The sequence below is a fragment of the Oncorhynchus mykiss genome, chromosome 6, assembly GCF_013265735.2.
Source record: "Oncorhynchus mykiss isolate Arlee chromosome 6, USDA_OmykA_1.1, whole genome shotgun sequence".
NCBI lineage: Eukaryota > Metazoa > Chordata > Actinopteri > Salmoniformes > Salmonidae > Oncorhynchus > Oncorhynchus mykiss.
The window spans coordinates 78,344,427-78,366,732 of NC_048570.1; the positions used below are offsets into that span (position 1 = coordinate 78,344,427).

Sequence of the window (22,306 nt, forward strand, 5' to 3'; positions counted from 1 at the left end):
GATGACAACATCAGTATCCTGAACATCATTAGAAGTAGGGTCAAAAGACACACGGTCAAATGATGACAACATCAGTATCCTGAACATCATTAGGGGTAGGGTCAAAAGACACACGGTCAAATGATGACAACATCAGTATCCTGAACATCATTAGAGGTAGGGTCAAAAGACACACGGTCAAATGATGACAACATCAGTATCCTGAACATCATTAGAGGTAGGGTCAAAAGACACACGGTCAAATGATGACAACATCAGTAGCCTGAACATCATTAGAGGTAGGGTCAAAAGACACACGGTCAAATGATGACAACATCAGTATCCTGAACATCATTAGAGGTAGGGTCAAAAGACACACGGTCAAATGATGACAACATCAGTATCCTGAACATCATTAGAGGTAGGGTCAAAAGACACACGGTCAAATGATGACAACATCAGTAGCCTGAACATCATTAGAGGTAGGGTCAAAAGACACACGGTCAAATGATGACAACATCAGTAGCCTGAACATCATTAGAGGTAGGGTCAAAAGACACACGGTCAAATGATGACAACATCAGTAGCCTGAACATCATTAGAGGTAGGGTCAAAAGACACACGGTCAAATGATGACAACATCAGTAGCCTGAACATCATTAGAGGTAGGGTCAAAAGACACACGGTCAAATGATGACAACATCAGTATTCTGAACATCATTAGAGGTAGGGTCAAAAGACACACGGTCAAATGATGACAACATCAGTATCCTGAACATCATTAGAGGTAGGGTCAAAAGACACACGGTCAAATGATGACAACATCAGTAGCCTGAACATCATTAGGGGTAGGGTCAAAAGACACACGGTCAAATGATGACAACATCAGTAGCCTGAACATCATTAGAGGTAGGGTCAAAAGACACACGGTCAAATGATGACAACATCAGTAGCCTGAACATAATTAGGGGTAGGGTCAAAAGACACACGGTCAAATGATGACAACATCAGTAGCCTGAACATCATTAGAGGTAGGGTCAAAAGACACACGGTCAAATGATGACAACATCAGTATTCTGAACATCATTAGAGGTAGGGTCAAAAGACACACGGTCAAATGATGACAACATCAGTATCCTGAACATCATTAGAGGTAGGGTCAAAAGACACACGGTCAAATGATGACAACATCAGTAGCCTGAACATCATTAGGGGTAGGGTCAAAAGACACACGGTCAAATGATGACAACATCAGTAGCCTGAACATCATTAGAGGTAGGGTCAAAAGACACACGGTCAAATGATGACAACATCAGTAGCCTGAACATAATTAGGGGTAGGGTCAAAAGACACACGGTCAAATGATGACAACATCAGTAGCCTGAACATCATTAGAGGCACCAAGTGGTCTTGATAAATAGTGTAACTTGGCGCAACATCAATAATGACATTACAATGAATATATGTTAATATGACAGTTGTCAAAAATAGACAATTATTGTCAGCTCGTACTTCATCAGTTGGGTTTAATTTAGCTAGTATCCCTTGTCCTAACAGTTGAAACAATTTTCTTAACTTTCACTTGCTTGACACACTTGGACATACCTTTGTTTGATTGTAGTGTGTAATAGTATCCAGTTTTCTCTTGCTTGTGTCCTGTTGTCTTGTCATTCTTCAGCAGGTGCCATATTCTGCGCAAAGGGAGGGTGCTCCTGTCTCTGTTTGTTCATGGTGCCTGCCATACTTGTTTTCTTTGCATTCAACTTGTTCGCCAATGACAGTGAAGTGAAGTAATTGTCCATGGTGACAGTTCTCCCCTTGCTAACGTAAGGTTCCACAAGCCTCATCACCACATTCTCTGAAACGTATATTCATCACTGTGTAGCGTCCTCCAAGTTGTCCAGAGTAGTCTCATAAGACTGGTTGGATTTGTTTTGCTGATATAGGGAACATACCATTTTGAGATGTATTGATCCATTCTAATCATCATCAATGGCCCTCCCTGTTCTTCATTCACAATTGGTGATTATATTAGTAAGCTTATTTCGCTTCCCCTTCTCATCAACTCACCCCTTTTCCACATCATACTTCACTTCGTTTATTTCATCTGTTGTGTGTGAAATTAGTTTAGGTGTAGTTTAGGTTCAGTTTCAACTTGGGACTCCACTTTCAACTGTCAGAAGGAGGAGCAGAGCAGGCCCTACTGTTGGGAGGAGGAGCAGAGCAGGCCCTAGTGTTGGGAGGAGGAGCAGAGCAGGCCCTACTGTTGGGAGGAGGAGCAGAGCAAGCCCTACTGTTGGGAGGAGGAGCAGAGCAGCCCTACTGTTGGGAGGAGGAGCAGAGCAGGCCCTACTGTTGGGAGGAGGAGCAGGGAGGAGGAGCAGAGCAGGCCCTACTGTTGGGAGGAGGAGCAGAGCAGGCCCTACTGTTGGGAGGAGGAGCAGAGCAGGCCCTACTGTTGGGAGGAGGAGCAGAGCAGGCCCTACTGTTGGGAGGAGGAGCAGAGCAGGCCCTACTGTTGGGAGGAGGAGCAGAGCAGGCCCTACTGTTGGGAGGAGGAGCAGAGCAGGCCCTACTGTTGGGAGGAGGAGCAGAGCAGGCCCTACTGTTGGGAGGAGGAGCAGAGCAGGCCCTACTGTTGGGAGGAGGATCTGAGCAGGCCCTACTGTTGGGAGGAGGAGCAGAGCAGGCCCTACTGTTGGGAGGAGGAGCAGAGCAGGCCCTACTGTTGGGAGGAGGAGCAGAGCAGGCCCTACTGTTGGGAGGAGGAGCAGAGCAGGCCCTACTGTTGGGAGGAGGGGCAGAGCAGGCCCTACTGTTGGGAGGAGGAGCAGAGCAGGCCCTACTGTTGGGAGGAGGAGCAGAGCAGGCCCTACTGTTGGGAGGAGGAGCAGAGCAGGCCCTACTGTTGGGAGGAGGGGCAAGGGGGGGAAACCATTTTTTTAAATGACATGCCCTCCTATAACTGGTTATTACATCAGTTCTGTTTGTGATATTAAAAATCTAACAACGGCGTTGTGTTTTTAAACTTATTTAGGAAAAGTCAAGGACGGAGTGGGCAAGAGCTAATGGCAGAGTAATAAAAACCAAAAAGCTGTCAAAATGACTGCTTTAGGGTTCTAGTGTTAAGAGCTATCATTTTGAATGGGTTAAGAGTTTTGACATATCTTTGTGTTGGTGGAGGGTCGTCTCATAGCAGGTTGGTATTAATAAGACCATTGGAATTTTTTAAAACAACGTAATGTTTAACCATGAGCCATGGTAACACCTGTAGAAGTTTAGAGATTTAACCGCCTCCTTCGGTCTCTCTTCATCTGTCCGTCTCTCTCTCCTCCCTCTCCCCGCACCCCCTCCCAGGGAGAACATATTGAAGACAGCGAAGGCTTTGGTGGAGGACACTAAGATGTTGGTGTCTGGAGCAGCGTCCGGTCAGGACAAACTAGCCCAAGCTGCCCAGTCCTCAGCTAAGACCATCACACAGCTCACTGACGTGGTCAAACTGGGCGCCGCCAGCATCGGCTCTGACGACCCAGAGACACAGGTGACCTATTATTGATTTTAGGTGACATCTTCTGTTTCCAGAACAGTCCTTAGTGGACAAAATTACTGTGCCTTTTTAGACTGTTTTTAATTAATAAAACATAGGCCTACTGCAACTTTCCTTTCTTCAAAGAGACTGCTATTAAAAGTAGGAAGTACTGTAGCTATTTAGGGGGACCTATTGATGTACCCAACCTGGGATGGACTCTACCCCAGGTTGTGTCCTTAATAAGCTGATGATATGTGTGTTCTGTATAGGTGGTTCTGATCAACGCAGTGAAAGACGTGGCCAAGGCCCTGGCTGAGCTCATAGGAGCCACTAAGTGTGCTGCGGGCAAGGCTGCAGACGACCCATCCATGTACCAGCTGAAGAGTGCTGCCAAGGTGGGAGACCCAGTAGGACCCATATTGGACTCTAAGGCCACTGTCTCTAACAGGCATTGTTGCATCATCATCCCTCCTGGCTGTAGCTTATTATACAGTTACTATACATCTTCTTGACAGAGTGCTTTTTAGTCCAGCACTAGGCTTAATCTGTGTCCGGGCAACCGACCAATTCTGTTTGAACTATGTCTAATGCTCTGAAATAAAATAATGTGAGATTAAATCTTGTAATGTACGCCCAGTTGTCCCCCAGAGACATGGCAGAAGTGAACGGGATGCCTCCTCAGTCTGATATGTGCATAAAGGGTGTTCTGGTGAGCACTTCCAGTACACCAGATGAAGGCATGCTGTCGTTGTGTGTCATATCAGCAGATTCCTTCCCCCTCCTTTAGGCCTAGCCATTAATCAACATCCCATCTACCTCGCCATGCTAACGCCATGCACGAATCTCATCCAGCGCTAGTCAATGACCCAGCCAAGTGGAAAGGAAGCCAGATCTAAAATCACTGTTAGCCACCACCTAGCGCATGCGGTGGAAATGTAGTTTAACAGACTGATGGGCTGTGTCCCAAATGGTATCCTATTCCCTATATACTGCTCTACTTGGGGCCCTGGTTATAAGTAGTGCACTATATAGGGAATAGGATGCCATTTGGGATGCAGTCATAGTAATCCAGGGCACTCCTTTTAACCTGCTTTTGGACCTTCTCCATGCCCTGAGTCAGACAGACGGTAGATAACAGGTCAAGTTTGGCTTATATTAACTTCAGCTCAAGCTGCAGGGTGGTTCATGTTGATGGCTGTTGTGCTGCCTGTCTTTCAGTTCCATATGGTGTTTATGTACATAATACCAACAGCACACGCAAACTGTCAACAGAAAAAAAGTTTAATCTCTCCGCCCACCAAAGGCAAGATGTCTCTCTGATGCCCCCAGTGCTGTCTCTCCCACTGACATCCATGGACCTGTCACCCCCATTGTCCCCCCTCTGGTAACCCACCAGGTGATGGTGACCAACGTGACGTCCCTGCTGAAGACGGTGAAGGCTGTGGAGGACGAGGCCACGCGGGGGACCAGAGCCCTGGAGGCCACCATTGAATGTATTAAACAGGAACTCACAGTAAGCAGTCATCTATAAAGTTATTTATTTCATCAATGACTTGATTAGGATAGATGACAATGGACATGCTCTCTCACTTCCGCTTTGTGGCCTAAACGTGTCCTCAAGCTAAGCTGTAAATGTTGTATTAGTTACGTACTATAAAAGCATTGACATATTGAATCATCAACCATAACGGTTTATAGACTCGTCACTAGATGAGCTCTGAACTCTAGAACGGCCCAGGCCCTGTGTTTTCCCTGCTATCCTTATCTTTAGTAACTGACAGAGGACCACAGATCTCCGGTAGTTTGTGGTTCCAGCTCTAAGCTTTATCAGTACCCCCTCAGGACAGCCTCCTAGTGCAGCTACTACAACTAGAGCCTTGATCAAACACGGCTATTACCATGGCATCAATAAGATAAACCAGAGTTAAAACTCAACAACCAGTGTTGCCACATTGGGACACATTAGTATGCCTGTTGTGTGTTTGGTCATTATAGGACATAGCCCTGTTAGGTGCTACTGCACACAGCTGTACAATTCAACATTATATGGAGAGCTGTTTGATATATTAAGTCAGTGAGGTTTTTAAGAACATATTGAGTGTTGTATTTCTTCAGGTGTTCCAGTCTAAAGACGTCCCAGAGAAGTCGACCACGCCTGAAGAGTTCATCCGCATGACCAAGGGCATCACCACGGCAACAGCCAAAGCAGTGGCGGCTGGGAACTCTGCACGACAGGAGGATGTGATCTCCACAGCTAACCTGAGTCGCAAGGCCATCTTCGACATGCTGACCACATGCAAGGTTCTGATCAATACTCCTTACTAGGGAAGATGCCCCCTACCTCCTGTCCCCTACCCTCCTATCCTGTATACTGAAACCCTGACCAGCACGGCCATTTTCAACATGCTGACTATATGCAAGGTTGTGATCATCCCTAGGCCCTAAACCGTGTGGATGTTAGAGGAAGAATAGATATTGATATTACTCCTCATCTCATCAATACTGACCACCTGGAAAGTGGAACATCTGACTCCTAACACTGTGTGTCTGTGTCCCTCAGCAAGCAGCTTACCACCAGGAGGTGAACAAGGACGTACGGAGCAGAGCACTGCTCTACGGGACAGAGTGCACCACAGGTTACATTGACCTACTGGAGCATGTGCTGCTGGTAGGTTGGGTGGGTGTGTCTGTGATTTGAGAAAAGAGTAATAGTGATGATGGGGATGTTTTCCTGAACCACCTCTACTCTGTGTGTATCTCCAGGTCCTCCAGGGACCTACAGCAGAGCAGAAACATCAGCTGGTGTTCTACTCTAAACGTGTTGCTGGGGCTGTTACTGAACTCATCCAGACTGCTGAGGCCATGAAAGGTGAGAGGAGACACTTCACTGAACTACTGTACGCCTGCTTCATAATATAGGACAGTAATGATCATTTAGCAGATATACTGTATGTATCCAGAGTGTTCTATTAACAGTCTGTTCCTGCCTTCTTTGCCACAGATGGAGGTAAGTTAAGAATGTAACCAGTTGTGATTCAGGGCCGACCGTTGAATTGTCCCTCTTTACAGGTCCGTTAGTCTAACAATATCCCCATTTATCCATCATGCTCTTCATTTTAGATTCCTTCTCACCATAAAGACATTGTGAAATGCTCATCACCATGTCCATTGCAGTGTGGATGCTCTTCATTTGCGTATTTAATGTCACTGATAAGATGATTGCGATTCAATCTTAAACACACTTAATTTGCTGTGCATGCCGTGTCATGTGGCATTTGTTCTGTCTCTGTGGTCTTCATATTGCATGCTCTGTTCATACACTGCTGTGTGTGTGGTAACTCGCTGTGTGTGTGTTTCAGGCACAGAGTGGGTGGACCCAGAGGACCCCACAGTGATAGCAGAGACGGAGCTGTTGGGGGCGGCAGCGTCCATCGAAGCAGCGGCTAAGAAACTGGAGCAGCTGAAACCCAGAGCCAAGCCCAAGGTAGGAGACTACACCACCCACAACGCACCTCACACGCCACATGGGTATTTTTAACCCCCAATTTCTACACTAATAACATAAATGGGATGCATAAGTTGGAGCAAGAATGACAATCCTGTCAGTGATTTTGTCTTGATGCTTGTCTCTTTGTTGGTGTGTTTGTCATTATGTGGCTGTCTGTTTAGAGACCGTGTCTCATCAGTTTTGACACGAAGGTTCTGTGGTGTTCAGTCGCCGTGAGTCAGTGTTAGATCCATAGGGTGATGCTCTATTCACTATTTGAATGTCTAATACTTGTATTGTCTCTCCTCACATACAGTGAAAGTAGTGGCAACCTCTCTGTCTCTGGATTTATTCATGTTTGTACGCCTGTATGTACACCCGTCTGTATGTACTTTGGTACGTCTACCAGTCTACCAGTCTGTCTGTAGCTGATATCATGTACATCGTTCAGGAGGAACCTCCTACTCTATTCTGACCTTCTGCTCACCGCTCCCTCCTCTCTCCCTCCTTCACTCTTTTCCTCTATCAATCCCTTTCTCCCTCCCCTTCCTGCTGTCTATGTTTCTAACCCTTCTGCTCACCGTTCCCTCCTCTCTCCCTCCTTCACTCTTTTCCTCTTTCAATCCCTTTCTCCCTCCCCTTCCTGCTGTCTATGTTTCTAACCCTTCTGTTCCTCCCTTCCTTCTCACTCACTCCCTCTCTCCTTCGCTTTCGCTCTCCCTCGCTTTCTCTCTCCCTCGCTTTCTCTCTCCCTCTCTTTCTCTCTCCCTCTCTTTCTCTCCCTCTCTTTCTCTCCCTCTCTTTCTCTCTCCCTCTCTTTCTCTCTCCCTCTCTTTCTCTCTCCCTCGCTTTCTCTCTCCCTCGCTTTCTCTCTCCCTCGCTTTCTCTCTCCCTCGCTTTCTCTCTCCCTCGCTTTCTCTCTCCCTCATTTTCTCTCTCCCTCGCTTTCTCTCTCCCTCGCTTTCTCTCTCCTTCTTTCTCTCTCTCTCTCCCTCTCTTTCTCTCTCTCTCCCTCTCTTTCTCTCTCCTTCTTTCTTTCTCCCTCTCGCTCTCCCTCCTCCTGTCCTGTAGTTCTAGTTGTAGCCCATCTGTCCCTATATACTGTAGAAGTACTACTCTGATCAGAGTATAAACCCTCGAAGCCTTCTCTGCAGGCCTCTGTCTGATATGTTTGATATATTAGGTTGTTATTCAATCCAACTATATATCAAACATATTTCTACAGTGTCCCGCCCTGTCTACAGACTGTGTGTGTGAGGGACTGGTCTAATCTTGGAATGCCTTGGCATAGAATAGTTGTAAGTGTTTTGTGTTCTTATTTCGTTTAGTTTGCCCCAAATAACAGATGTTACTGAGACATTTCTGTAGTGCAGACAGTATGGATTTGTAAACAAATCTGTCAGTGAACTATTTTGAAATTGAAAGACTTGAACAGCTATACTCTAAAACTCCAACATCAAAACCATTACGTTTGCCATGTAATATGATTGCAGCCTATCTTTGTCTCGTCCTGTGAGACGTCTGAGTTGTGACTGTCTCGTCTCCCCTTCAGCAAGCAGATGAAACACTGGACTTTGAGGAGCAGATCCTGGAAGCAGCTAAGTCCATCGCTGCAGCCACCAGTGCCCTGGTCAAGTCTGCCTCAGCTGCCCAGAGAGAGCTGGTGGCTCAGGGCAAGGTGGGCTCTATTCCAGCTAACGCAGTGGATGATGGTCAGTGGTCCCAGGGTCTCATCTCAGCGGTACGTACACACACCTACACACACCATCTAAATAAAGCCTCCAAATAACGTTTATCAATCCTTTTTTTGGAAGAGCTGGAATGAACACATCATTAATTCTAAGGGATTGGATCTTTGAAATGTATATGAACCGTTCTCTCTGTGTTCTCTCCTACAGGCCCGGATGGTAGCAGCAGCCACCAGTAACCTGTGTGAGGCAGCTAATGCCTCGGTCCAGGGCCAAGCCAGCGAGGAGAAGCTGATCTCGTCAGCCAAGCAGGTGGCAGCCTCCACAGCTCAGCTCCTAGTGGCCTGTAAGGTTAAAGCTGACCAGGACTCTGAGGCCATGAGAAGACTGCAGGTACGAGGATGATGAATAACAAATTGCCCCCTGCCTCCTACGCACTCCTGTAGATCCTACACGTCTATCTAATTGTTTCAGATCTGGAGGGGTGCCGGGGGAGATGGGGCTCAGTGTAACCCCACAAACACACATCTTGTGATTAGCATTGTGTAATAGTTGTAACATGTTATGTGGTATGATATTGATGGACTGTCCTCCCAAAGGCTGCTGGTAACGCAGTAAAGAGGGCGTCAGACAACCTGGTCCGAGCGGCCCAGAAAGCTGCGTTCCACAAGGCAGACGATGACAACGTGGTGGTCAAGACCAAGTTTGTGGGAGGAATCGCTCAGGTGAGACTTCAGCGCTCTGGCAGACTCCACAGTGACATGTAGACTGTTCAAACCTGATTTACTCTTGTCAAGCTTTTCAGTTCTGTAAGTGGACACATTAAGAACAACTCCAAGCATGTATCAAGAGCTGACAGCACTGTACAGTATGTTGTACAGGCTGGTTTGAATCAGGTGTTGTGTAGTAACTGGTTCCTGTTCTATCCTAGTGTTAATTACAGTGAGGGAAAAAAGTATTTGATCCCCTGCTGATTTTGTATGTTTGCCCACTGACAAAGAAATGATCAGTCTATAATTTTAATGGTAGGTTTATTTGAACAGTGAGAGACAGAATAACAACAAAAAAATATGTCAAAAATGTTATAAATTGATTTGCATTTTAATGAGGGAAATAAGTATTTGACCCCCTCTCAATCAGAAAGATTTCTGTCTCCCAGGTGTCTTTTTATACAGGTAACGAGCTGAGATTAGGAGCACACTCAAAGGGAGTGCTCCTAATCTCAGTTTGTTACCTGTATAAAAGACACCTGTCCACAGAAGCAATCAATCAATCAGATTCCAAACTCTCCACCATGGCCAAGACCAAAGAGCTCTCCAAGGATGTCAGGGACAAGAATGTAGACTGGAATGGGCTACAAGACCATCGCCAAGCAGCTTGGTGAGGAGGTGACAACAGTTGGTGCGATTATTCGCAAATGGAAGAAACACAAAGAACTGTCAATCTCTCTCAACCTGGCGCTCCATGCAAGATCTCACCTCGTGGAGTTGCAATGATCATGAAAATGGTGAGGAATCAGCCCAGAACTACACGGGAGGATCTTGTCAATGATCTCAGCTGGGACCATAGTCACCAAGAAAACAATTGGTAACACACTACGCCGTGAAGGACTGAAATCCTGCAGCGCCCGCAAGGTCCCCCTGCTCAAGAAAGCACATATACATGCCCGTCTGAAGTTTGCCAATGAACATCTGAATGATTCAGAGGACAACTGGGTGAAAGTGTTGTGGTCAGACGAGACCAAAATGGAGCTCTTTGGCATCAACTCAACTCGCCGTGTTTGGAGGAGGAGGAGGAATGCTGCCTATGACCCCAAGACACCATCCCCACCGTCAAACATGGAGGTGGAAACATTATGCTTTTGGGGTGTTTTTCTGCTAAGGGGACAGGACAACTTCACCACATTAAAGGGACGATGGACGGGGTCATGTACCGTCAAATCTTGGGTGAGAACCTCCTTCCCTCAGCCAAGGCATTGAAAATGGGTCGTGGATGGGTATTCCAGCATGACAATGACCCCAAACACACAGCCAAGGCAACAAAGGAGTGGCTCAAGAAGAAGCACATGAAGGTCCTGGATTGGCCTAGCCAGTCTCCAGACCTTAATCCCATAGAAAATCTGTGGAGGGAGCTGAAGGTTCGAGTTGCCAAACATCAGCCTCAAAACCTTAATGACTTGGAGAAGATCTGCAAAGAGGAGTGGGACAAAATCCCTCCTGAGATGTGTGCAAATCTGGTGGCCAACTACAAGAAACGTCTGACCTCTGAGATTGCCAACAAGGGTTTTGCCACCAAGTACTAAGTCATGTTTTGCAGAGGGGTCAAATACTTATTTCCCTCATTAAAATGCAAATCAATTTATAACATTTTTGACATGTGTTTTTCTGGATTTTGTTGTTGTTATTCTGTCTCTCACTGTTCAAATAAACCTACCATTAAAATTATAGACTGATCATTTCTTTGTCAGTGGGCAAACGTACAAAATCAGCAGGGGATCAAATACTTTTTTCCCTCACTGTAGCTAGGTGTTGAGTACTAACTGGTGCCTGTTGTATCCTGTGTCCAGATCATAGCAGCCCAGGAGGAGATGCTGAGGAAGGAGAGAGAGCTGGAGGAGGCCAGGAAGAAGCTGGCTCAGATCAGACAGCAACAGTACAAGTTCTTACCCAGTGAACTACGAGAGGATGAGAACTGAGCTATACCCTGCTGCATTGCCATGCTGCCGCTGCGTGTGTGTATTGAGCGCATTTGTACCTGTGTGTGTATATGTAGTATGTTACCACACACATGAGCGGTGGCCCAAATTGACTTTCTCAGTGTGCAACAAGGTTAAGTTGGACTTTTAATGTGCTCTCTCAACCAGTCCGGGGTCAAGTCCAGAATGGGACATGGATAGCCACTGTCTACTACACCTGCAGGGGTATTTAACTACCAGGAGTTGTCTACTACCACTATGACTTGACTTGTAACGGTCTATTACTCTGCATTACCTGCCAGTTAACCTACACCGGAAAAAAGTATTCTCTAGAAGCAATGGATTTGTAACAGGTGAACAAGCTGAAAAATGTACATCATAAAAGTTTGAATGTTTTTCTCTATGGAGCTATACATTTGATGTGATTAGATACCAGTGTTGACATTGAATCTCCAAACTAAGGGGATATTTCTAGATGTTAGCATGGTCTTAACCTTTTGGCCGGACTTGCTTTCATAAAGGAAGAAGAGTGTGATATGTTAGGTGCATACAGTACATTAGGCATTTACACACACATTGCTATTCATTTCCTTTTTTATGAGACAAGTGTGACATTATAGCATTTCATAGATATTACTAGTGTTTGAAATTCCACACTTGGGTGATTTGACACTTATGTCACCTTGTGGTCTATATATATATATCTCCTCCTTGTCAGACAGCAAGTAATTCAGACAGTTGAGGTATTTGGAGCATATTGAAGAATAGCTTATGGATCTTATTTCATGGAAGCATTTTTGTTGCATTGACCGTTCGTCTTGCGTAGACACTTTTTAATAATCCTTGTTTAGATGGGCTCTTGACACTGAAGATTGAAATGTGCCTAGTGTTGATAAACGCTTAAATTTGCGTCTAATTGCTAGAGACCTTTTTTACAAACAACCTCTTATGATGCATTACAATCTAGTACTTTATTATTTCTGTGATTTCGAGGCGAAGTTACTACAGAATAACATTTTTAGCAAGTTAAGATACTCATTTACAGTAAGCTTAACTAGTCTCATCCCTTCCACTACTACAGATCTCCTAGCCCTGCATAACCTGGACTGTGGACAGTCAGTTAACTGGCTTCCTTCTACTATTCTCATTAGTTTACAGTTGATATTGAGCCAAACAGCTGGAACTGATGTTCATGAAGCAATACTATGAAGGCGCTGTAGGGGGCAGTGTTGGTGTCCTCACAGCCTCCTGACATGCAATGTAATGAAGTAACCTCTTGCTTGATCTTTTCAAACACTACAAACACTGCACCTCTGAAAACCGTTCAGATACTGTAAGAAAAAACACTAATGTAGGAAACAACTGCTGGTCTTGAAAATGTATTACGATATAAGTAGGAGTTTTAAAAAAACATCCAGGCAATCTGAAAAGATTCTCATTGATAAAGTGTGATTTCTCTACAACTCATAATGCAATCTGAAATGTACGGCTCGGATATTGTAACACCCCAGACCTCTTGAATGAATGTGAAGCAGTAAATCTTTGTTGACTATACAGAATGTACTGTGCTTCTGATGGTTACCCCTGCTGTCTTACACGGGGCAGAGTCCCCAATCCCTCCATAGGGGCCTGTTGGACCACTACAGTGGATCACGTCCTGTTGTTGTTCACCTGTTGAATCCGTCTCACTCTTACTCTAATGGTGCTTTGTGTAACTGTAGTGGGAAGTGCTACTATTGCAGTATATTTACCTTCTGTTTGCCAGGCTTGTGTTCATTATGCACCGAAAGGAGGAAATCGGAGGAGGGATTACCTAGAATTGTCCAATAGAACAACAAAGAAATCCTAATGAACACAACCCAGGTTTGGTTCTAGCATTTGGTTTTACTAGTTTTATGGACAGTCAGTGAGTGTCGGTTAGCAAACAAATCATTATTGTGAGGTAAAGGTCTGCTCTTGCGTGTCAGTCATATGCATGGCTTCTGGGTTCTAATTATTTTCTAAACTACACGACGCACTGAATGGTGTTGGTATTCTGAACTGCACATAAGGACAATAACCCCTAATAAACTGCAAACGGTCCATGTTAAACATGTTTTACTCCGTATTGATGTGTAACAGTAGACTCTACAGTTCAAACGCTGGTACAGTTCTGTCAGAGTTCACGCATCTGGTCGTTGTAGTATTATGTCATTAGTGCCTTAGTCTCTAGCTCATACAGCGTCTGGTCTGCTTGTGACAACTTATCTAGCTGGATAAAGGAGTGTGGTCAGTATCAATGAGGAGGGCCTTGAGTTGTTCCTGTCATAGCCTATTACCAATACTTTTAGGTCCCATAGAGATGAAAAACACGGCCTCACAGGTACTACTGCGTTGTCCTATAAACTGTACCTCTGTCCCCATCTTTCTGCCTGATGCACCCATGGCCTTGAGGGCAGAGACGAATGTGTCGCTGTGTAAAAAGTACCATCACTATATGTATATGATATATATGAAGACAACACATTTTTGTACTGCATTCCATGGGCATGTATCAAGATGCTTCTGAACTCTATCTATGACAGAATGGAGTCTGTCGTTCGGTTATTGTATGTTACAAGTAAATCATAGGATTCACACACTCCGGACAATAGGTCTGTACTCTGCTGTCTCACAAAAGTTTTATGGATTGATTTTTTTTCTTTCTCTTTTAAGCCACAAGGAATATTTTTTTAAGGATAAATGTGATAAGGATATTAAGATGTATAGCTGTCACTGTTCATGTAGTGTGACACATTTCAATGGTAGGGAGAAACTGTTCATACCTGTGTGTTTGTCTCATAATGAATTCAATGATAATTAAAGTGCAGTTCTACAAGAAAGATAGATATGAAGTGACAATGACCTACAGTATGGAAACTATTTATCTGGCCACAAGAAAACATCTTCTTTTTGTATTCACTGAAAATAAAGGGTTTCAAAGTAATATGGCCTGCAGAATTGTGTTTTTACCTGTTTTGTTTTTGTTGTCTTGTTGAATACAGGAGTGTGATCATGAATGGACAGGCTAACATTGTGTCTGATTCCAGCAGCCTTCTCCTAGACTAATCTACATTCTCAGGTTCAGGCCAGCTGGAAATGAAGTCACAGATGACCGAGAAGTTGTTGTTTAAAGATGAGGTGAAAGCCTGTGACAGACTAATCTACATTCTCAGGTTCAGGCCAGCTGGAAATGAAGTCACAGATGACCGAGAAGTTGTTGTTTAAAGATGAGGTGAAAGCCTGTGACAGACTAATCTACATTCTCAGGTTCAGGCCATTGTGCCAGCTGGAAATGAAGTCACAGATGACAGAGAAGTTGTTGTTTAAAGATGAGGTGAAAGCCTGTGACAGACTAATCTACATTCTCAGGTTCAGGCCAGCTGGAAATGAAGTCACAGATGACTGAGAAGTTGTTGTTTAAAGATGAGGTGAAAGCCTGTGACAGACTAATCTACATTCTCAGGTTCAGGCCAGCTGGAAATGAAGTCACAGATGACTGAGGAGTTGTTGTTTAAAGATGAGGTGAAAGCCTGTGACAGACTAATCTACATTCTCAGGTTCAGGCCAGCTGGAAATGAAGTCACAGATGACTGAGGAGTTGTTGTTTAAAGATGAGGTGAAAGCCTGTGACAGACTAATCTACATTCTCAGGTTCAGGCCAGCTGGAAATGAAGTCACAGATGACCGAGAAGTTGTTGTTTAAAGATGAGGTGAAAGCCTGTGACAGACTAATCTACATTCTCAGGTTCAGGCCAGCTGGAAATGAAGTCACAGATGACTGAGGAGTTGTTGTTTAAAGATGAGGTGAAAGCCTGTGACAGACTAATCTACATTCTCAGGTTCAGGCCAGCTGGAAATGAAGTCCCAGATGACCGAGAAGTTGTTGTTTAAAGATGAGGTGAAAGCCTGTGACAGACTAATGACTTGTATACTGTAGTAAAGCTTTAATAATCACAAATCCTAGCATCACATCCTGCACATAAAAACATGCACTACTAGTGCAATAACAGAACATGATCCTGTGGTTTGAAGAGACCTACTGCTCTAGAGGTGACTTTTTCAGGCAGGGTCTCTTTAAGCAGCTCCTGTCAGTGAAGGTAGATGGTATTTCTGAGTCAGCAGTGAGCCTTGTGCTATATATAGCTGGTGTTGGTTAGAGCTGAGACAGGTACTAATTCTGGCCCGCTAAAATCTGAGGGAGGGAGGTTATTTGTAAATTATACTGGCACAGCTGCTCCCTCCTTCTGCAGGATAATACCCAGAATTATTGGGCAGGAAGGGTGGATCTCAAAACTATAATCGCTGATCTCAAAGTGCTAGACAGGTGAAAGCAAAATGGCACCCAACCGATCCTTTAAATCAGTGAAGTATGACAATCTACTGGTTTACAATTGGAATTGTGATGTCCAGTAAAATGGCCTACAAGCTTTATATGGTCAAGTCTCGCGGGGCCGCCCGTCCAAATCTCGCTTTGTTTTTTTTGTTTGTTTTTTGGGGGGGGGTTTTTTACCCCTTTTTCTCCCCAATTTCGTGGTATCCAATTGTTGTAGTAGCTACTATATTGTCTCATCGCTACAACTCCCGTACGGGCTCGGGAGAGACGAAGGTTGAAAGTCATGCGTCCTCCGATACACAACCCAACCAAGCCGCACTGCTTCTTAACACAGCGCGCATCCAACCCGGAAGCCAGCCGCACCTATGTGTCGGAGGAAACACCGTGTACCTGGCCACCTTGGTTAGCGCGCACTGCGCCCGCTGGTGCGCGATGAGACAAGAACACCCCTACCGACCAAGCCCTCCCTAACCCGGACGACGCTAGGCCAATTGTGCGTCGCCCCACGGACCTCCCGGTCGCGGCCGGTTACGACAGAGCCAGGGCGCGAACCCAGGGACTCTGATGGCACAGCTGGCGCCACCCGGGAGGCCCCAAATCTCGCCTTGTTGACACGTGAGAAGCCTGGGCTATATGTGGTTCAATGTGTTCCCTTCAATCAGTTTTGAAAGGAAACTTCTCTGTTAGAACATATTGGGAAGTAAAAGACAAGAAGAGTGTAGGTATTTTTTTTGAAGAGTATAGTGCCACATGTCGTCACAATAAAACTTCCTGAATCAACTGTTGTCTTTTGTCTGAGGCAAGCTGACTCTTAGAATCCTCCCACCCTCCAACCCCAACTCTTTGGCATACATGCTGCCAGAGGGAAAATGAGACACCGATGACATAACGTTCCCTATCCAACTGCAGTCACCCTTTTGAATGCTGCACCCAGAGCTACACATAGACATTACACATGGATGTTATCTGTGGGTGGGTGAGGTAGCAAGGTTTTGCGCCGCCCAAACCACATTGTAAATGAGATGGGTAGCTGTTGTCAAGCAATCGTTTAGAGTGTCGGTCTCTGTCTTTCGAAGTACCCACATGATGTGAAAAAGGAACAGGAATTGTTCAACTAGTCTTGACATTGTGAAGATGAAATCATCTGCCTTTCTCAAAGTTCTTAAACTACAGTGAAATGCGGGGGTTCGAAGAAAACCTCTCTGCACCCATGTGTTACAATACAGGCACATATGGAGGCCTTTGGAAGAAATACAATTTAGCTATTGATCCCATTGTGGAATTGTACTACTCTGAGAATGTAGACAATGTCTACTGCATTTCAAGCCCCTTTTCACCTGACCCACTGTGCTAAGATTTTTCATCAACATACCAGAAAGTCCTGGTTAATGAAGAGGACTGCCAGAGGTCTGTAGGGTTCACATAGTTATTACCAGAGACCATTACACTGACACTCTCACCCACGACCGCGTTACAAACGACCGCATTACAGGACCACATACTTCCCACAAGCCTGAGAATTTTGGGAATACTCTACTCACCACAATGCTATTGTCAGACCAGTGGTGTGGGATTGAGGGGTATACTGTTATGGGGGGCTTAGAGGCATCAAGGAAGCACATGTATTACATGACTGATAGAGATACAGTAAGTGTTATGTTATCCCAGGTTCCCAGTAATGGAAGGCCATAGAATCATAGGGTCAGATACTTCAGTGCCCTCTATCTATTTTTATGAGACTGAATACCTGAAATATGAAGCGAGGCATGGGCATGAAATTCCACTGTAGTAAACGGGTTTAGCACTTCCCCAGTAAGAATACCTAAATATAATTTACACAGTTAAGTTAACTCTGTGTACATTTAATTCCATGTACTTTGTTTTGGCCCAGCCTGGTCCCTGAGCTATTTTGGAGTTGGCTATACAGAACAAACCAATCTGGGACCAGGATTTCAGAGGCCCTAGGTGCTTGGCTAGACTTTAAGGCATTATGATGAGTTGGCCAGGTACTGTGTTTGTGTATCTGTGTCTAGTATCTGTCTCCATTAGCCCCAAATGTCCTGGGAAAGCATGGCTTCTGCTCTGAGCCTCTCTGATCTCTGTATGAGCGGTCTGTGGTCTTTGATCTGTGTGTATGAGCGGCATGCTGTGCCTGGCAGCAGTTGGACAAAACCCAGGCTAACAAGAGAATGACAGCTGCCTGCCATAAAATGAGATGGGCAGACACCCCAGGGAGAACATTAGTGATCACTGCAAACTATTTATCTAATGCTTTAGTCTGCTTCAAAGTACATACAGTGCTTTCAGAAAGTATTCATACCCCTTGACTTATTCCACATTTTGTTATATTAGTCTTATTTTCTCACCCATCTATACACAATACCGCATAATGGCAAAGTGAAAACATGTTTTTAGAAATTATTGCACATTTATTGAAAATTAAATGAAAGTATTCACATCACTCAGTCAAAAACTTTGTTGAATCACCTTTGGCAGCGATTACAGCTGTGAGTCTCTAAGAGCTTTCCACATCTGGATTGTGCAACATTTGCACATTATTCTTTTTAAAATTCTAGGATTCCACTAGGATTTTTCCTTGAGGATTTGTCCTGTGCTTAGCTCCATTCTGTTACATTTTATCCTGAAAAACTCCCCAGTCCTTAAAGATTACAAGCATGCCCATAACATGATGCAGCCGCCACTATGTTTGAAAATATAGAGAGTGGTACTCAGTAATGTGTTCTATTGGATTTGCACCAAACAACACTTTGTATTCAGGACAAAAATATAATTGCTTTGCCACATTTTTGCAGTATTACTTTAGTGCCTTGTTGCAAACAGGTCTTTTGTAATATTTTTTGGGAGTAACTACAATGTTATTGATCAATCCTCAGTTTTCTCTGTAACTGTTTTAAAGTCACCATTGGTAAAATCCCTGAGCGGTTTCCTTCCTCTCAGGAGTCATTAAAACTCGGTTTTTCAACCACTCCACAAATGTCTTGTTAACAAACTGTAGTTTTGGCAAGTCGGTTAGGACATCTACTTTGTGCATGACAAGTAATTTTTCCAACAATTATTTACAGACAGATTATTTCACTTATTCATTGTATCACAATGCCAGTGGGTCAGAAGTTTACATATATTAAGTTGAGTGTGCCTCTAAACAGCTTCGAAAATTCCAGAAAATGATGTCATGGCTTTAGAAGCTTCTGATAGACTAATTGACATCATTTGAGTCAATTGGAGGTGTACCTGTGGATGTATTTCAAGGCCTAAACAGTGCCTCTTTGCTTAACATCATGGGAAAATCAAAAGAAATCAGCCAAGACCTCAGAAAAATAATTGTAGACCTCCACAAGTCGGGTTCATCCTTGGGAGCAATTTCCAAACGCCTGAAGGTACCACTTTCATCTGTACAAACAACAGTACGCAAGTATAAACACCATGGTACCACATAGCTGTCATACCTCTCAGGAATGAGATGCATTCTGTCTCCTCGAGATGAACGTACTTCATGGCTGCGAAAAGTATAAGTCATTCCCAGAACAACAGCAAAGGACCTTGGAAAGATGCTGGAGGAAACAGGTACAAAAGTATCTATATCCACAGTAAAACGAGTCCTATATCGACATAACCTGAAAGGCCGCTCTGCAAGGAAGAAGCTACTGCTCTAAAACCGCCACAAAAAAGCCAGACTACGGTTTGCAACTGCACATGGGGACAAAGATCGTACTTTTTGGAGAAATTTCCTCTGGTCTGATGAAACAAAAATAGAACTGTTTGGCCATAATGACCATCGTTATGTTTGAAGAAAAAGGGGAAGGCTTCTTCACAAAATAGATGGCATCATGAGGGAGGAAAATTATGTGGATATATTGAAGCAACATCTCAAGACATCACTCAGGATGTTTTAAGCTTGGTCGCAAATGGGTCTTCCAAATGGACAATGGCCCCAAGCATACTTCCAAAGTTGTGGCAAAATGGTTAAGGACAACAAAGTCAAGGTGTTGGATTGGCCATCACAAACCCTGACCTCAATCCTATAGAAAATGTGTGGGCAGAACTGAAAAATAGTGTGCGAGCAAGGAGGCCCTGTGAAAAACTGAGTTTAAATGTATTTGGCTAAGGTGTATGTAAACTTCTGACATCAACTGTTGTTGACCACATAATCTAAGTCAGAACCATCCAGAGTAGTGATGCTAGTTGGGCGGGAAGATGCGGGCAGCAATCGGTTGAAGAGCATGCACTTAGTTTTACTTGCATTTAAAAGCAGTTGGAGGCCTTGGAAGGAGTGTTGTATGGCATTGATGCTTGTTTGGGGGTTTGTTAGCACAGTGTCCAAAGAAGGGCCGGATGTACACAGAATGGTGTCGTCTGCGTAGAGGTGGATCAGAGAATCACCAGCAGCAAGAGCGACATCATTGATATATACAGAGAAAAGAGTCGGCCTGAGAATTGATCCCTGTGGCACCCCCATAGAGACTGACAGAGGTCCGGACAACAGGCCCTCCGATTTGACACACTGAACTCTATCTGAGAAGTTGTTGGTGAACCAGGCGAACCAGGCGAGGCAGTCATTTGAGAAGCGAAGGCTGACGATAAGAATGAGGTGATTGACAGAGTCGAAAGCCTTGGCCAGGTCGATGAAGACGACTGCACAGTACTGTCTTTTATCGATGGCGGTTATGATATCGTTTAGGACCTTGAGCGTGGCTGAGGTGCACCCGTGACCAGCTCGGAAACAAAATTGCATAGTGTAGAAGGTACGATGGGCCAACGTGATCTGCATAACATTCTTGCGACAAACCAATACCAATTGTACATACCTTTGTGTGCCTCCTCGTCAGTATACCTACAGACACACACAAATAAGTTGGCAGTTCAGTCATCTGCACCCAATGCAGCTATAGCCTTCAACATATTCTTACCTCTTCGTTGACTGACATCCACTGAATTGTTTCCATTTCCTGTTTTAGAAATACTTTTAAAAGTGAGAAAGTGTCAAGCACAGCCATTTGCACAAAAATGAAAAGACAGTATCACCATAAAACAATATTTTAGATCATACAAGGGAGAAACTTTAAATTGAGGAGATCTTAGAGATGTTTAGTTGCTGTTTTCTCAAATTCAAATAAAAATGTTTCAGTTGGGCAGTTAGGCACCTGCAAGAACCCCCAGGAACTAAAGAGGTTCCTTGATGAACCCCACCTCCTATTAGGTTCTTGGAAGTAACTTTTGGGGGCATTTTTCAGTGCCAATAACCCTAAGGTTCTTCAAAGAACTTTGAGGATCTTAGAAGAACCCTTGTTGAAGCCCTTTGTACAGTATGTAACAGGTGCAACTTGTGCAAACAAGACACTCCTAAAAATACCTCTCAAGAAAACATGGGAGGAACAGAGAGGACAAGAAGATGTTGTTTAAGTAGATGTTGCTGAGCCAACCCAGGATATGGTGATATAAAGACATCATTGTTTGTGTTGTTGTTCTGTTCTTCTCCTTTATGGGGTATAGGCCTACAACAGCAGTAACTTTCACACACATAGCCAATGTTCTGTACGTATGAGTACTGTAAAGTAAAATGTACTATAAATGTAAGTACTAGACATAATTTTTTCATTATCTTCCCCATAAAGATATATCCTAGAAATGATTTAGGTCAAAGTGAACTTGAGGGTATATGTCCATACCATGCAGCCAATCACAGTGTGTTTGGACAGGTCTCTGGTTCCTCCTCCACTGTTCATGTGCGACAGCTGTGACGGACTCCCCTGGACCTGTGAGCTATAACAGAGGAAGAGGGGGATTGCTGAAATGCCAAAGCACTCGTTTCTTACCCTGTGGCCATTTTGAATGAACTCCAAGGCACTTATAAGCTCGATGATATGCCACTGTTGAATATAACACTATCTGATGCCCTTCTTCAGACTGTGAACAATATCTTGAGGGACTTGTTGACGTGCTCCTCTTCTCTCTACTCTGTGGTATCACTGACAGAACACTTCAGCATAGATAATATGACACCCCTCCCAGGGACAATCCCTTTTAAACATTACACTAAATTTGTCTGCTTTAATAACTGCTTATTATGTCTTTGGAGATCAGAGTTACATGACCCCATCTCTCAGGTGTTATGATTCATAGTGGAGACACGATTCATAATGAAGAGGGGTCAATGGCTAAACTAAGTGTGGGCGACAATTATTTTAAACATGAATTTGTTTGGAGGAATGGTAACATAACGATTACTATGCCATTATTTATTCCTATAAATATGACTCTATCAAGCCTTCTTTGAACTGCTGTGTTGAGCAAATGTAAGTTATACTACCAGAATGAAATGAGCAATTCCAGTCAAAGATCATGTTTTTGTTGTTCACCTTCACTTCCTTGTGCATAAACTGACCCCCACTCCCCAAACTGACTTCCTTGGCTGTAGCCTACGTCTCAGCACAGTGTTTGAAAAAGGAACAGACATCTTTGAGGGGGTGCCACTTTCTCGCCCATAACCCATATATAGTCTTATCAACGGTCAAATGTATTGGATCAGCGAATCGCCGAGGAGAGCCATAAAAAA

The 22,306-nt window shown here is 44.2% G+C and overlaps 1 protein-coding gene across 5 annotated transcripts in view; it reads left to right on the top strand.

Moving 5' to 3' along the window:
* LOC110526624 (talin-2) overlaps nucleotides 1–14,343 on the top strand; it is a 132,407-nt gene extending 118,064 nt beyond the window's left edge. For 3 of the 5 annotated variants that reach the window (XM_036981005.1, XM_036981006.1, XM_036981004.1), the window contains 13 exons: nucleotides 3,337–3,520; nucleotides 3,778–3,903; nucleotides 4,146–4,217; nucleotides 4,812–5,021; nucleotides 5,624–5,809; nucleotides 6,069–6,176; nucleotides 6,272–6,377; nucleotides 6,510–6,515; nucleotides 6,868–6,992; nucleotides 8,548–8,736; nucleotides 8,894–9,076; nucleotides 9,283–9,408; nucleotides 11,250–14,343. In XM_036981005.1, the coding sequence (XP_036836900.1) occupies nucleotides 3,337–3,520; nucleotides 3,778–3,903; nucleotides 4,146–4,217; nucleotides 4,812–5,021; nucleotides 5,624–5,809; nucleotides 6,069–6,176; nucleotides 6,272–6,377; nucleotides 6,510–6,515; nucleotides 6,868–6,992; nucleotides 8,548–8,736; nucleotides 8,894–9,076; nucleotides 9,283–9,408; nucleotides 11,250–11,378 (1,750 nt within the window). In that variant the 3' untranslated portion in view covers nucleotides 11,379–14,343. The remainder of the gene's footprint in view (nucleotides 1–3,336; nucleotides 3,521–3,777; nucleotides 3,904–4,145; nucleotides 4,218–4,811; nucleotides 5,022–5,623; nucleotides 5,810–6,068; nucleotides 6,177–6,271; nucleotides 6,378–6,509; nucleotides 6,516–6,867; nucleotides 6,993–8,547; nucleotides 8,737–8,893; nucleotides 9,077–9,282; nucleotides 9,409–11,249) is intronic. The other 2 variants (XM_036981007.1, XM_036981008.1) reach the window with 2 other exon arrangements.
* The last annotated feature ends 7,963 nt before the right edge of the window (nucleotides 14,344–22,306 follow it).